We start from the raw sequence: 15,046 nt of genomic DNA, 5'->3' as shown, positions 1-15,046 counted from the left end.
TTACCGAGATGAATCATATTGTGTTGAAGAGGGAGTCTCACGTCCTGGTTTCCACTGAGACAGTGATTTGCCACTGACACCAGGAAATCCTATTGTTCCTTTTCCAGGAACAACAAGGGGAGTCATTGATTTAAGCCCCGCAGCTGCTCCCATTTCTGTAGGTTGCTGGCCAAGGGGGCACCCAGAGGAAGGGCAGCTTTTGCAAACTGGCACGAAGACGCCGTGTACGGGCTAGTGGCGCCCTGAGATTTCAGTGTCTAGAAATCCACCGATCAGGTCCCCCTCGACTCACGCTCTTTCCCCCTCAGCTGGGCCCTTATTGCTGTTTCAGATTCTTTTATTTACGGATTCCCTTGCTGCCTCTCCACATCACGCATTTATCTTTCCCGTTTCCAGTTGGGATTATTTTGGTCCTTCCTTCATGTGAACGTAGATGCTTCTCAAGACTGTTTTCTAGAATGAGCAGCTCCTCTTTTCTCTTTATGCATCTCCCGTGTTCACCTTATCTGTCTGATCTCCTGGGGAGCTTGCAAAATGCAGAGCCCTGGGTCCTGTTCCAGCTTATCTGATTCCCTGGGCCTGGGGGGGGGGTTGAGACCTTTTAACAGGCATCCCAAGACACCCTGTGAAACAGCTCTGGGATGACGATTCTCAAATCCCAATCTCCAGTTGGCTGCCTGCCCTCAGCGAGAAATCCTTCCTTTCAACTCTGTGCCCTTTCCCTCTGTTTATCTCTTTGGTACCTCAGACAAATCCTTCCAGAACTAAAGACGTCATTATTTGCAACAACCAAAAGGTGGAAACAACCCATAAGTCTGTAGACAGATGATTGGATAGACAAGATGTATACAATGGAATATTATTTAGCCTTAAAAAGGAAGGAAATCCTGACACAGGCTACAACATGGATGAACCTAGGGACATTATGCTACATGAAAGAAGCTACACAAAAGGAAACACACTGCTTGATTCCACTTACATGAAATCCCTAGAGTCATCAAATTTGTAGAGACACAAGTACGATGGTGTCTGCCAGGGGCTAGGGGGTGGGGAATGGACTCAGACTGCTTAGTGGGGTCAGAGTTTCAGTCTGGGAAGATGAAACAAGTTCTAGAGATGGATGGTGGTGATAGTTTCACAACGAGGTGAATGTACTTAACACCTCTGAACTGTACGCTTAAAAACGGTTAAGATGGGGCTTCCCTGGTGGCGCAGTGGTTGAGAGTCCGCCTGCCGGTGCAGGGGACCACGGGTTCATGCCCCGGTCCGGGAAGATCCCACATGCCGCGGAGCGGCTGGGCCCGTGAGCCATGGCCGCTGAGCCTGTGCGTCTGGAGCCTGTGCTCCACAACAGGAGAGGCCACAACAGTGAGAGGCCTGCGTACCGCAAAAAAAAAACCGCCCAAAACAAAACAAAAAAAAATGGTTAAGATGGTAAATTTTATGTTACATATATTTTCCTGCAATTAAAAAAAACCAAACACACCTATCTCCCCTCCCACTCCCCACCAACTGAACTCCTTATATCGATCCATATTTAGTTGATATAACCTGGAGAAAGCTGGGAGGAACCCACTTCACTTAGTTTGTGCATTTAAGCCAAAGTAATAAAATCAGAAATATACTTGACCCTTAGACTGTGTAAGTTTATTAAAAGAAAACGAATTCATAAGCAACATTAACACTTCGGGAAAATAGTCTCCCCACCCAAGACTGGGTTGGCAGTTCTGGCGGAGTACGAGGTCACCTTTGAGAGGGGGTGTGGGCGCAGAGGCTGTGACCATTCACATCTTATTAAATTTTCTGAGATGCAGGAAGGTATCTCAGAAGAGGAAGCAGCCTGTGCCAAAATGCAGGGGTTGGCGAGAGCCTTCATTGGGTTCATTGCAAGTCTTTCCGTTCAGCAGCTGCTAATGGGAAGGGCCCTGGGCCAAAGGCACCACCTACCTTTGGTGAGCACGCTGATAGCTACCCTGAGCCCGGCACACACACAGCTATTTCCTGACCTGGAATCCCGCTCTTGGAGGAAAACTGATTAGAGACAAGTGTTGGACTGGACCAGTGTGGTTTTATCATGACACGAGTGAACATGGATTGCCACCTTCCTCTTAGATGTGAATTTGCGTGTCTTGACGTGGGTGGGGTGATGGCATTCTTTTCGTCCAGAACTTTGAGGTTTGAGAATGTGACTTCTAAGTGAACCTTGTCCCCAGACAGGTGCTGGCAGGTCCCTGCTGCTGCACTTAATACACCGGGGTTTGTCCTCCGTTCACCGGGTACTTTGTCATTGACCGTGATTCAGAAGTAGCCACAGGGCACAAGGTGAATTACACAGAGGCCTGGGTTACACTGCTTATTCCCTCCAGGCCTCCTGGCTGGATGCATGTTTCCATTTGGGGACTGGGAATCACTGAAAAGAACACTCTCCGTTGTTGTCTGCTTTCATTATTGTGGGGGAGGAAATGCCCTTAGACTTTCAAACAAAAATCGTGTTGTGGGTATAGAAAAACCTGAATATAGACCCCAACCCTAGCCTTCAGCGTCTGTGTGTCCTGCTGGCCTAAACTCAGAGCCATACTGTTCATTCTAGGATGGTTTGGGAAGCTTTTTGAAACCTTCTCCAAAGCTGTCTTAAGATCTCCTTTAATCATGTCCTGTTATCCACCACAAAAGCGTTCTTTCCTCAAGACGCACAGCTGAGAATTGACTGTATTTTCTCTAAGGTGGCTGCATACGGGTGAAGCAGAATTGGATCATTTGCTGAGAGCAGTGTGGTCCTAGTTTCTAGGCCAGCTGCCAGGGCAGCCTCGGGACCACCCGGTAACTCAGCCCTTCTCCAGAGTCAGCGACACATGTGATTTCATTCTGGCCATCGCTTGAGTGAAACAGAGGGCCCTTCTGCAGGATGCAGGGGGGACATGGATGTACAAGCTTGGCATTTTCTGAATTCCTGTGCATCCATTCTGCAGGAAGACAGTAGAAATGAATGCAGATGAATGCAGAAAGGTGGTGCCCACAAGCTCTGAGAAGCCTTATTAATTCAGCAGCAGTGTGTACACACTAGATTTCTTGTTCCTTAAAGGCAGTCCCTGCTCTCTGATAAGAAGCAGAGACTGAGGGCAGGAAAGGATTAGGCCATTAGGTCTTTGCAGAAGACCTGGTTTCTGAAGCAGGATGGTTTAACCTTCACTTTCCATTCCCTCAGCAGTTATACTGTGTGCATGGCTTACATGTGCAGTTGATGGCCCACTTGGGTGCAAAGAGGCTCGACTTTTTCATCATTGGTACCTGCCCTGTCTCCCCGTTTCAGTGCACTTTAGGTGGCAGGGAATCTCGGTTTTGGAACTGAACATCTCCCTTCCTCGGCCTTTATCGATTGTCACTTCAATTCTCTAGTTAACTCAGATATTTATGACCTGGTAGGGCCTGCCGGCGAGTGGTTTTCATCTGTGGCTGCCAATGAGAATCTCCTGGGGGAACTTTAAAAAAATGCACATACCCAGGCCCTGTTCCAATCCAGTTGGATCAGAATTTCTGGGTGGTGCCCAGACACTGGTATTTACAAAAATGAACTTTTTGGGTGATTCCACTGGGCAACAGTGGAAGGATTGGGGCCACACAGAAGGATCCTCATTCCAGGATGGGCATGGAGATTTGTTTCCACTACATAGAACCTAGGAATGGACCGTCTCTAATTTCTCACCAAGCCAGCAGCATCTCCAAGCAGGAAGAGCAAGTCTGAACTATGCAGGTGGAAAGCCCCGTCTATTAGCAGGCTGCGTGAATTCACTCAAAAGTGTGGGTTTTGTTTTTCTGTGTCTTCATCTGTGAAATCGAGATGATCCCTGCCCCGTGTTCCTCACTGGGCTGTTGGAAAGGATGTAATCAAATCATACATGTCTGGGAAGGCACAGTGGTAAAGAGAATGAAACATGCTAGAGGAAGCTGTCATTATCCCCTGGCATATTTTGGTGTAATAAGATACCCAATGGATTATAACTCAGTCTAAACCCTTAGCATGTGGCTGGAGGGTACAAAGAAGTATCAAAATGTGTTAAGTCACCAAGATATTTATAAAACCCTTTCCAACAGAGGGATTCGGGTGGGCTCCATCAAGGCCCCAGAAGGCACTGCCTTAAGCTCCCCTGGTTTCAGATCACCTTGAAGTTTCCACCACCGGCTTCACGAAAAGCCCTTTTTTTTTTTTTTTTTTTTTTTGCACCTGCCCATCGAGAGATTCAAGGCTCATTCCTGGAGCTGTAATTAAATATAGTACGCCTCATTTTAATAGATAAGGCTTCCTTTTGGCCTCCAGGATTTAGACTGCCTGGCTGCCGCCCTTGTGTTTTATTCCTTGTTTCCAGTTAATTGCTGCTTTCTCGATGTCTTTGAGCCTGAAAGTGGGCTTGGCAGTATCTGTGCGTTTTGTTAAACCCAGGAGAAAGGTTGTGCTCATAAAAGCTCACTAAAGCTCATAGGGGCGTTTGCTTATGTCCGAGGGAAAAATGTTTCCTGGTCCAGGTGATTTCAGTCTGTTCAAAGAGAGCAGGGGAAAAACAAGCAAACCGCCGTGGGGCTGATGTTGACAATTCCCGTAATAGAAGGACCAACGTGATCAGGCTTTGTTTAACTTTGTTTCAGTTACCGTGGTCCCGTGGTCCCTGGGTATCCACTGGGAATTGGTTCCAGGACCCCACAGCCACCAGATTCACAGATGCTCAAGTCCTATATAAAACAGTGTAGTATTTGCGTATAACCTACGCAATCCTCCTGTACACTTTAAATCACCTCTAGGGTACTCATAAAACATTGTCAATGCTGTGTAAACAGTTGTCAGTGTGTGGCAAATGCGAGTTTTGCTTTTTGGAACCTTCTGGAATTCTTTTCCCCAATACTTGCCATCCATGGTTGTTTGAACCTGAGGATGTACAGCCCTCCCATACGGACTGTATTTTCTTTTCCTGAACAGAATCAAGAGCACAGACCCCAGAGAATACAGCTGGGGTTGTGTTTTCACCCCACGATGAGTGGCAAAGGTTTGGCTTTCCTGCCCAGTCCAGCTCCAGAAGAGGAAGTTCTGATGGCGGCTCATGTGGGCAGTGTTCCCAATCACGTGTTTCTGGCTGCAGCTGCTTGGACGGGCGTTTTGCTGGCTTTATTGATGGGCATCTCATTTTTCTGCCTGTCCAAGGTCTTTTTCCTGGCCTTCCTTCCTAAATGCTGTCTGCAGGAGAGTTGTTATGTGAAGCTTTTGAGTTCTTGGAATTGGATGTAAATAAATCCTATGAGCCTCTTGCAGGAGGGTGCTGCGTTACCGTAAGTGCTGGGAATTCTGAGCCTGAACCGCTGGTTGGTTCATCAAGTCACAGAAGGAGCCTCAGCCCCACAGAGGAAGGCCTGTTAGGAGTATGTGAGCCTCTTGAGGTCAGGCTCCTTGACTTCTTCTTAAAAAGTGCTTAATGAATGTCTGTTGAACCAATGACGCTTTATCCTCTATTTCAAGTGAAAACTCAAAGTAGTGAAAGCCCAAGTGATGGATGTGTTCTGTGTCCACATTGGTCTCCTGTGCTCAGATCAAACATTTGTTCACCTCGCAGTCTACTCGGTGGCAGTGGTGGGCTGTGCTTGATCCTGAGGGCATCATGCATGGTGCTTTCTGCACCCAGGCCCTTGTTGCTGTGCTGTCTTGGAGAGATCAGACTTTCCCTGGGTTGTTGTGATGGGGTAATGACATAAGAGGCTCCGAAAGTGCTTTACAGCTGGAGAAGCATTAAAGTGTGCAGTGTGGAAGCATTAAAGTTTCATGAATGCTAATACTTTTAACAGTTATCTCATCAGCCTGCTCTCATGAGGCAAGAAGGAGATGTTGCACAGGATGGCTCATTAGCAGAAGGGTCACCCAGCACCCGCATTGATTGCTTGTATTTAGCACTCTATCCATTATTATGCAGATTTCATAGCAATTTAGGTCTGTCTTGGACTACACCTGGAGTGTTTGCATCAGTAAATAAAAATTTATTATGATAAAAATAATAACGTCCGTTCAGTTCTCGTCTGCCGTATGCTAGACACTGCCCTGCGGGATCACGCTGATTTAATTGACACAGTGACGCAGTGAGGTAGGACTTTTATATCCCTTGTACAGAGAAGAAAACTGAAGTTACTTGTCTCAAGTCACATAGGAAGCAGGTGGGGCAAGATTTCAACTCATAGGTCTGCCTTGCTTCAAAGTCTATATTATTAATACAGTTGTCCCCCTTTATATCTTGGGAAATTCGTTCCAAGACCCCCCTTTGATGCCTGAAACCTGGGATAGTAATGAAACCTATTTATACTTTGTTTTTTCCTATATATACATACCTATGATAAAGTTTAATTTATAAATTAGGTACAGTGAGAGATGAACAATAATTAATAATAAAACAACAATTATAACTCTACTCGCTCTCTCTCAAAATATCTTATTGTACAAATGCAGTGGCTTTGCCATCATAACTAAGCACTCACCACACACTGGCCATAACTTTTGCAGTTTGAGGTGCGACAGCAAAACTAGCGTGTATTTCTTTTTTTCTTCACGATTTCACGGATGGAAGAGTTTTTTTTTTTTCTTAATATATTTATTTATTTTTGGCTGTGTTGGGTCTTTGTTGCTGCGTGTGGGCTTTCTTTAGTTGTGGTGAGCGAGGGCTACTCTTCGTTGTGGTGCGCGGGCTTCTCGTTGCGGTGGCTTCTCTTGTTGTGGAGCACGGGCTCTAGGCACGTGGGCTTCAGTAGTTGTGGCGCACGGGCTTAGTTGCTCCGCGGCATGTGGGATCTTCCCAGACGAGGGCTCGAGCCCGTGTCCCCTGCATTGGCAGGTGGATTCTTAACCACTGTGCCACCAGGGGAGTCCCGGAAAAGTCTTCCTTATCATAGACCGAAGCAACCTCAGCATACGATTTTTTTCTTCCTTTCCTTATTAAGTCGAGAACTTTCACCTTTTAACTTAAAGGAAGCACTTCATGGCCTTCTCTTCAGCATATCTTAATTGCCAGCATCACTACTCTAGCGCTTTTAGAGCCATTATTAAGTAAAATAAGGATGACTTGAATACAAGCATGGTGATACCAAGACAGTTGACCTGATGACCAAGGTGGCTGTTAAGTAATTAACGGATGGGATATGCTGGACCATGGGATAATTCACGTCCCGGGCAGGACAGAGTGGGAAGACGTTATTTCATCATGCTACTCAGAATGGCTTGCAATTTAAAACTTAGGACTTGTTTATTTCTGGAATTTTCCATTTAATACTTTTGGACTGTGGTTGACCATGGGTAACTGAAACCATGGAGAGCAAAACCTTGGAGGTTTTGCTGTAATTACGTTTTTTTGTTTTGTTTTTTCTGCTGTGCCACTCGGCTTGTGGGATCTTACGGCATGGATTGAACAAAGAACGCTAGACTACCATAGGTTTTTGTCAAAGCTGGCTTGCAACTTGAGAGAAGAAACTGTATTTCACTTTTCCCACTCAATAAGAAGTGCCTGGTTCATAGCTAGTGCCGTGCATTTATTGGTGTATGTTTATAACCCTTTTTTAAAAAAAATGCTTTTTAATTTATGGACAGTAAAAATCACTCTTGCAGTGTATAGTTCTATAAGTTTTGACATGTGCCTGAAATCATGTAACCAGCATCACCATCAAGATACAGAACATTTCCATGACCACCAAATTCCCTTGTGCTACCTCTCTGTCATCAGAAACTTCCCCCAGCCCTGATCCTTGGCAACCTTTTCCTATAGTTCTCTTTCTCTATAGTTTTTCTTTGCTGGAATGTAATATAAATGGAATTACACCGTAGATAGCTTTTTGAGTCTGGTTTCTTTCTCTTAGCCTCATACATTTGAGTTTCATCCATGTCGTTGCATGTATCAATAGTTTGCTCCATATTTCTAAGTATTATTTTATTGCATGATGTCCAGCCATTTGTTTGAATCATTCACTAGTTGAAGGGCTTTGGGGTTGTTTCCAGTTTGGATGATTATGAATATAGCTGTTATAAGCATTTGCATATAGGTTTCTGTGTAAACACATGTTTCCTTATTTTTTATTATTTTTTTTGCGGTACGTGGGCCTCTCACTGTTGTGGCCTCTCCCGTTGCGGAGCACAGGCTCCGGACGTGCAGGCTCAGTGGCCATGGCTCACGGGCCCAGCCGCTCTGCAGCATGTGGGATCCTCCCGGACTGGGGCATGAACCCGTGTCCCCTGCATCGGCAGGCGGACTCTCAACCACTGCGCCACCAGGGAAGTTTTCTTATTTTTCTAGTTTCTTGAGGTGAAATCTTAGATTATTGACTTGGGATTTTTCTTATTTCTAACACAAGTATGTAATACTATACATTTCTCTTTAAGCTGTAGTCCACAAAATTTCAATAGGTGTATTTTTGTTTCAATCAATTTATTTTCTACTTTTCTTCTCTTTGACTCATGGATTATTTAGAAGTGTGTTGTTTACTTTCCAAATATGTGGAAGTTTTCTAGATAATCTGATACTGATTTCTGATTTAATTTCAGTATGGTCAGATAACATACTTTGTGTGATTTCAATTCTTTAAAAACTTTAAGGTTTGTTTTATGATCCAGAATGTAGTATATCTTGGTCAGTATTCCATGTACACTTTAAAAGACTGTGTTTTCTGTTGTTGGTGGGTTTAGGGTTCTATATATGTCAATCAGGCCAAAATATTTGAAAGTATTAATCAGGACTTCCATATCCTTGTGATCTTCTGCCTACTTGTTCTCTAGATTACTTAGGGAGGGATGTTGATGTCTCCATACAAGTGTAATGTTGAATTTGTCATATTTCCCCTTTCAGTTATTTCAGTTTTTGCTTAACATATTTTGAAGCTGTATTTATGGAGACATACACATTTAATATTGTTATTTCTTTGTGGTAATTTTATTCTTTTATCATTATATAACAATCCTCTTTTTTTCCTGGATGTCCTTTTTCTGAAGTTTATTTTGTCTGATATTAATATACGGCTTTCTTTTGGTTAGTGTTTTCATAGTCTTTCTTTTTCCATCCCTTTAATTTGGTTCTATTTATATTCTTATATTTATAGCTGTTTCTTATAGATAACATATACTTGGGTCTTTTTTATACAGTCTGACCATCTCTGTCTTTTAATTGTCATTTTTGGACCATATATATTTAATGTAATTATTGATATAGTCAGATTTAGGTCTACCATTTCATTACTTGCTTTCTGTTTGTCTCTTCTTGTTTTTGTTTCTCTCTTTATTATTTCCTACCTTCTTTGAGATTATTTGATATTTTGAATATTCCAGTAAAACTTTTCTATTGGACTGTGTGTGTGTATGTGTTTTACAGTATACATATCTGTTTTTCATGGCGATTATAGTATACATATCTGCTTTTCATGGTCTACTTTTAGTGTTTTATCACTTGAATAAAATTCAAAAGTCCTACAACCAAATAGATTCCTTTACTGTGTCCTCTTCATATTACAGTTATATGTATTATATCTACACACATTAAAAACTCCATTTAATTTTTGCTTTCGATAGCCATCCTGATTATACAGAACTTAAGCAGAGACAAATAATCTGTTTACCCAGCTATTTACCATTTCTTTAGCCTTCCCTTTATTCTTGAAGTTCTTTTTTTTCTAATTATAAAAGTAACATATTTATTATAAAAAATAACTTGGAAAACACAGATAATATAGAAAAGAAAAAGTCAAAATTCCTCCTGTATCACTACCACAATTAATATTCTGACAGATTTCCATATTCTTGAAGTTCTAAGTGTCCTTTTAGTATCATTTTCCTTCAGCCTGATGAGGCATTTATTTGACATTTATTTTAGACCACATCTTCTGGTGATGAATTCTCTCTCTCTCTCTCTTTTTAAAATTTCACTGAAAATGTCTTTAGTTTACCTTTATTCCTAAATGGTATTTTATTGTATACAGATTTCCACTGGATGTAGAATTTTAAAATCTTGGAAGATTTCTTCCACTGCCTTCCAGTTTCCATCATTTCTGATGAGAAATCTGTATTCATTTTAATCACTGTTTCCTTTATGGTGTGTTGATTTTCTTTGGCTGTTTTCAAGATTTTTTTTTTTATCTTTGGTTTTTTAGCAATTTGAATATTGTCTCTGTGTCTTTTCTTTAAACCTGTTTTGTTTGGGGTTTGATGAGCTTCTTGAATCTGTAAATTTATGTCTTTTACCATATTCGGTAAGCTTTCAGCATTCTTTCTTCAAACATTTTTCCTGCACCAATCTCTTTCTTCTCTCATTTTTGGACTGTAGTGACATGAATATTAGATCTTTTGATATTGTTCCATAAGTCCTTACGCCTCTGTTAATTTTTTTCAACCTGTTTTCCTCTACCCTTAAGATTCAGTATTTTGGTTGCTCTATCTTCCAGTTTATTGACACTTTCGTCTGTCGTCTACATTCTGTTATTTCATGCATCTAGTGAATTTTTTAAAAATATATAAATTATTATATTTTTCAAGTCTAAAATTTCCATTTGGTTCTTTTCAGTAATTTTTATTTTGCTCTGAGGACTTCTGTCTTTCCATTAATTTCAACAGTATTCAAGCTTACTTATGGAATATAGTTAAAATAACTGCTTGAACATTTTTGTCTATAATTCCAACATCTGAATCATCTTGGGGTTAGTGTCTATTGATCTACTGATTGTGTTTCCCTCCTTTCCTCCTTTCCTCCTTTCCTCCTTCCCTCCTTCCCTCCCTCCCTCCCTTCCTTCCTTCCTTCCTTCCTTCCTTCCTTCCTTCCTTAACAATTTTAGGTTGTATCCTGGATATTTTGAACATTATGTTGTGAGACACTGGGTCCTAATCAAAGCTGCTGGAGAATGATTTTTTGTTTTTAAAGAAGGAGGTCAACCAGGTAGGGCTCAGATGACAAGTCTGTCTCACCTTTTGGGGGTGGTAGCAACCATGTCAGTTCAGTTTTCAAAGCCTTTGCTGTGTTGTTTGGATCTGCCCCACATTTGTGCTATTTGTGAGTTAGTTTTGGATTAACGTGGTTCTTTATATCAAAATTTACTTCTCAAAGCCATTGCTCCTTTGGGTGTGTTTCACAGTTGTGCATCTCATGGGTAGCCTGGAACTTGTGTTGATTCGTATATAGATTTACAAGATCTCCTTCCCCAACCCTCCCCTCTCTGGGATTTTCCTCACACTCTCACTCTCAGCAGTCCTTCCCAGTTCTCTGGTCAGAAAGGTGGATGTGTCTTAGAGTTTTCCCCTAAGCTATTGTGCACCCCATGTAAGCTATTGTGCAGCTCTGTGTAACTGGGGCTGCCCTCGGGGCAAAGCAGTGAGAGAAAAGAGAGAGTACAAAAGTAACCAGCATCCCTTGCACTCTCCAGAGCACAGGGCCCCCCTTTTTCAGTTCCTTTGGTCAAAGAAACGGGTTATTTCTTTGGCTTGTAGGGTCTCGTGATGTGCAGCAGCAGTGCAGTGCCGTGACAAGGTCCGGCCTTAGATCAGGGCAGGGAGGAAAAGAAAGAAGAAACACCTGGGATATCCCCTCACACTCTTTGGTTTTTAGAGGCTCCTTTTCCTAGTCATCTGGCCAGAAAGAGGAGATTTTTCTTTAAGTTTTTGTTTTCTTCTCCCACTGTGTATTTCTTTGATTGGGCCCACTTTTGAATCAAAGCCAAGAGATAATGGAGGAAAATTTAACCCAGGAAACTTGCCAATGTGTGTTTCTTCAATTTTTAACTTTCTTCTCAATCTATCTGATATTGTTTGCTCTTCAGAGGCCTCAAGAAGTTGGTTTTTATGTTCTGTGCAGAGATTTTACTTGTAATCAGTGGGAGAGATAGGCTTTTGTGAGCTTTCTTCATCTTGGCCAGTCCCACAAGTCTTACATCCCCTTTTTAAAAAACAAACAGTAGCATACTATTTGCTTGGCATTTGTTTTTTGTTTTTACTTGATAGTATACATTGGAGATAACAATGATGCTATTAACAGTGACAGTAAAACAACCATTATTGAATACTTTTAAGTGCCAAGCTTTGTTCTAATTATCATACATATATTAACCTATTTAATCCTTGCAGTGACCCTATTAGGTAGGTAGTATTACTAAGTAGGTAGTATTATTCCCATTTTACAGATGATGATACCTCTTTGTGGATATTAAGTAACTTGTTCAAGGTGATGTAGCATTCAATGGAGGAGCTACCTAGTCTGTTTGGGTCAAAATTCCTTACACATAACAACAATTATATAATAATAATGATGATGATAAAATCCAACACTTACCTATCACATACTAGCACATGCTAGCTAGAACATTGCTATAGCGATAAATGTACAGATGACCTTCAGAATGAAATGCCTTTGTGAGCACATCACATTTCTCATTCTAAGGAAACAAGTACATTCATTCTGCATGTAGGAAATCTGAGAAGAGTCAGGTGACTTGCCTGAGGGGTGGCAATAGAATTCTGTAGAATAGAGAAGTGGTATTTTCAATGATTGTTGCTGTCCTCTCTGGAAGGTACCATATATTCCTAGCCAGTAAATCTTGGAGAAATAGAATCATAGGAGGTTAAAGTTGGAAGAGACTCACATGGTCTAAATTTACGTCCTGATTTTATTAATCACACATCATGATGTACGAGAAAGCATCTTGTCAAAGGTAAAATGATATATGATGTTAGTTGTTTGCATAAGGAAACAGTTCTAGAGAGCTAAACTGATTAACTCCTTATCTTCATTATCATCATCATAACTGCATTTATAGGACAAAAATGTCCCAGAAACTCTGCAGAACACATCTCTGATGTTTAAAATAACCTTGCAGAATAGGTATTATAGTCCCCATTTTTTAAAAATGAAAAAAATGAACGCTCAGAGATGATAGGAAACTTGCCCAACAAAGGTGCCCCACAGTATTCATCCACGTGTCTTTATTGAGTACTTCCTACTATAAGTATCTGACACGTACTAATCGTATGTGTAATTATCATGTAATACGTTGTCCTGATTGGGATACTTTTCTGAGTGAAAGGGAGACCGAGTAGTCATTATACTGGGACTGTCCTGGGCAGATACAAAATGCTGTAGATGGCCAGTGTTCATGAGTGTGTATTAATAGGTCTGTGGGTCTGTTTCCTAAGGCCATTAGAGGTGAGCCACATGGAGCTGGGTATTCCTTTATGCAGTGGACAGAGGCCACTTACAAATTTTGCTCATCCTTGGGGATTAAGAGAGGCCATTCTTTAAGCCAGTACAGTTTTAAAATGCAAGGGCTGTGAAAAGTCATGAAGAAAGCCCTTAAGCTAATATATATTTAAAATTTTTTTCTCTAGGGCTAGGTACTCATGAGCCTTTCAAGATGAATGTTATTGAGTATGGATGGGAGTAGATAAGATTCCTTCCCCCTGTATTACACTGAGAGGAGGGTAGGTCCTTCCTGGAGGTAAGGCTTTAGAAATGGAAACGACTTAAACGTGATTTTTTTTCTCATATTCTCATGAAAAAGATATTTATCCAACTGGTCATGATGTATTGAGCTGGGTAATGTGCCTGTAATATACGTAACCATGTAATGCTTATTGCCATTCTAAGGAAGGGACTCATATCCCTGTTCTATGTATGGGGAAGCTGAGGCTCTGAGTGGTTAAGTTACTGCCCCAAACTTGCAGAGCTGATGGGTGCTGGTGTAGGGATTCGGGTCAAGGTCTGGCTGACTCCAGAGGCCATGTGCTCCTAAACACTTCTCTGTGATGAACTGCGAGGCTCTTGTCATCAGAACGAGGAACAGGGTGAAGCTGCTCCCTCCCTTCAAGCTGTTAAAGGGGAGCATTGGGCAGTCTAACCTCCCAGGTGAATATGAATATCTTGCTGGAGGAAAGCACTAGACTGAATTATCACCCCAGTGTTGTCGTGCCTGGGCTTTGGGCCAGTTGCTCAACCTTTCTTGAACTCAGTTTCCTTTTCTAGGAGGTGAGGGGATTGAACTTAATGATTTGTGTGGCTCATCTAACAGTTTGCGATCTGAAATTGACTGGGGTCCCCATTCATCATGGTAGACAATCTGGTGGGAGAATGCAGCTTGCTAATTTGCATGCTAATAGTTGGACAAATGGAGAGGCATGCAAGTCCTGTTGCGATTTATACAGGACTTAGAAGAGTTTACAGGAGGGGTGTCCTCGTGGCTTTGGGGGTCTAGGGGTGGCAGTGGTTCTCATGTGTTTTCTGCCAAGGGCCGTTTTTGTACATGACTTTTGTGGACCCCATCCATCTTTCTGCACTGTAATTCCAACCTTCCTCCCTTCACTTCCATTGTTAGTCTGGAGACTGAGATGATTAGAAGTCTCAGATTATCCAGGATCAAATTATTAGAGCACAGGCTTAAAGGACCCTAAATGTCAGGCTTCCCCTTGGCAAATAGAACAGGAAGTGGAAGTCGCGTGAGGTTTACATTCATGTCAGTAGTCTTGCTTTGGACATTAGTGGCGAGACCATCACAATTTGATGATGAGTTTCTGATACTTGTTTTTCTTCAGGAGGAGGTAGCGTATCTTAGGGACCCAGTCAGGCAAAAAAAGCAAGGCTCCCTCCAGCAACCCGCCCCAAGTGCATTCATCCTCCTGTGCCTTGTGCTGAAATAGGTAATGGTTGCTGGGGATGCGTGGAAATGACCAACCTCAGAAGTTTCTTTGTGCCCTGCCCTTTTCTCATCTGTATGCGTCACATTTGCTTAAACAGATTGTCTGCAGGCAAAGTCCAATTCTTTGGAACCAAGTTCCTAATGATAAACACAATGGCTCCAGTGTCTGTCATTGTGAACTTCCACAGAGCAGGAGAGATGACGGGGAGTCATCAGAACTGCACCAAACCCAACCCATTTTGCACAAAACAGCATGGTAGGGCACTAGTTCAAGATGCATCTTCCATGTTGAAATGATAAACTATCGAATGCAGAGTGATTATAACTGAAGCAAGACTTACAGTTGCTCTCACGTGACATTGCTTTTCCTTTG

The 15,046-nt window shown here is 42.1% G+C and overlaps 1 protein-coding gene across 5 annotated transcripts in view; it reads left to right on the top strand.

Moving 5' to 3' along the window:
* CAMK1D (calcium/calmodulin dependent protein kinase ID) overlaps window positions 1-15,046 on the top strand; it is a 423,988-nt gene that overhangs the window by 124,236 nt on the left and 284,706 nt on the right. The window contains exon 1 of one of the 5 annotated variants that reach the window (XM_081229200.1): window positions 4,794-5,316. The exons of the other annotated variants lie outside the window; for them this stretch is intronic. Within the exon in view, the coding sequence (XP_081085326.1) occupies window positions 5,285-5,316 (32 nt within the window). The 5' untranslated portion in view covers window positions 4,794-5,284. Of the gene's footprint in view, window positions 1-4,793; window positions 5,317-15,046 lie in introns of those variants that run through there. 5 annotated transcript variants of the gene reach the window in all.

Source organism: Mesoplodon bidens (genome assembly GCF_964165515.1).
Source record: "Mesoplodon bidens genome assembly, chromosome: 3".
NCBI lineage: Eukaryota > Metazoa > Chordata > Mammalia > Artiodactyla > Ziphiidae > Mesoplodon > Mesoplodon bidens.
Note: the sequence above shows the minus strand (reverse complement) of the source record. Positions and strands in the feature narration are given on the sequence as shown.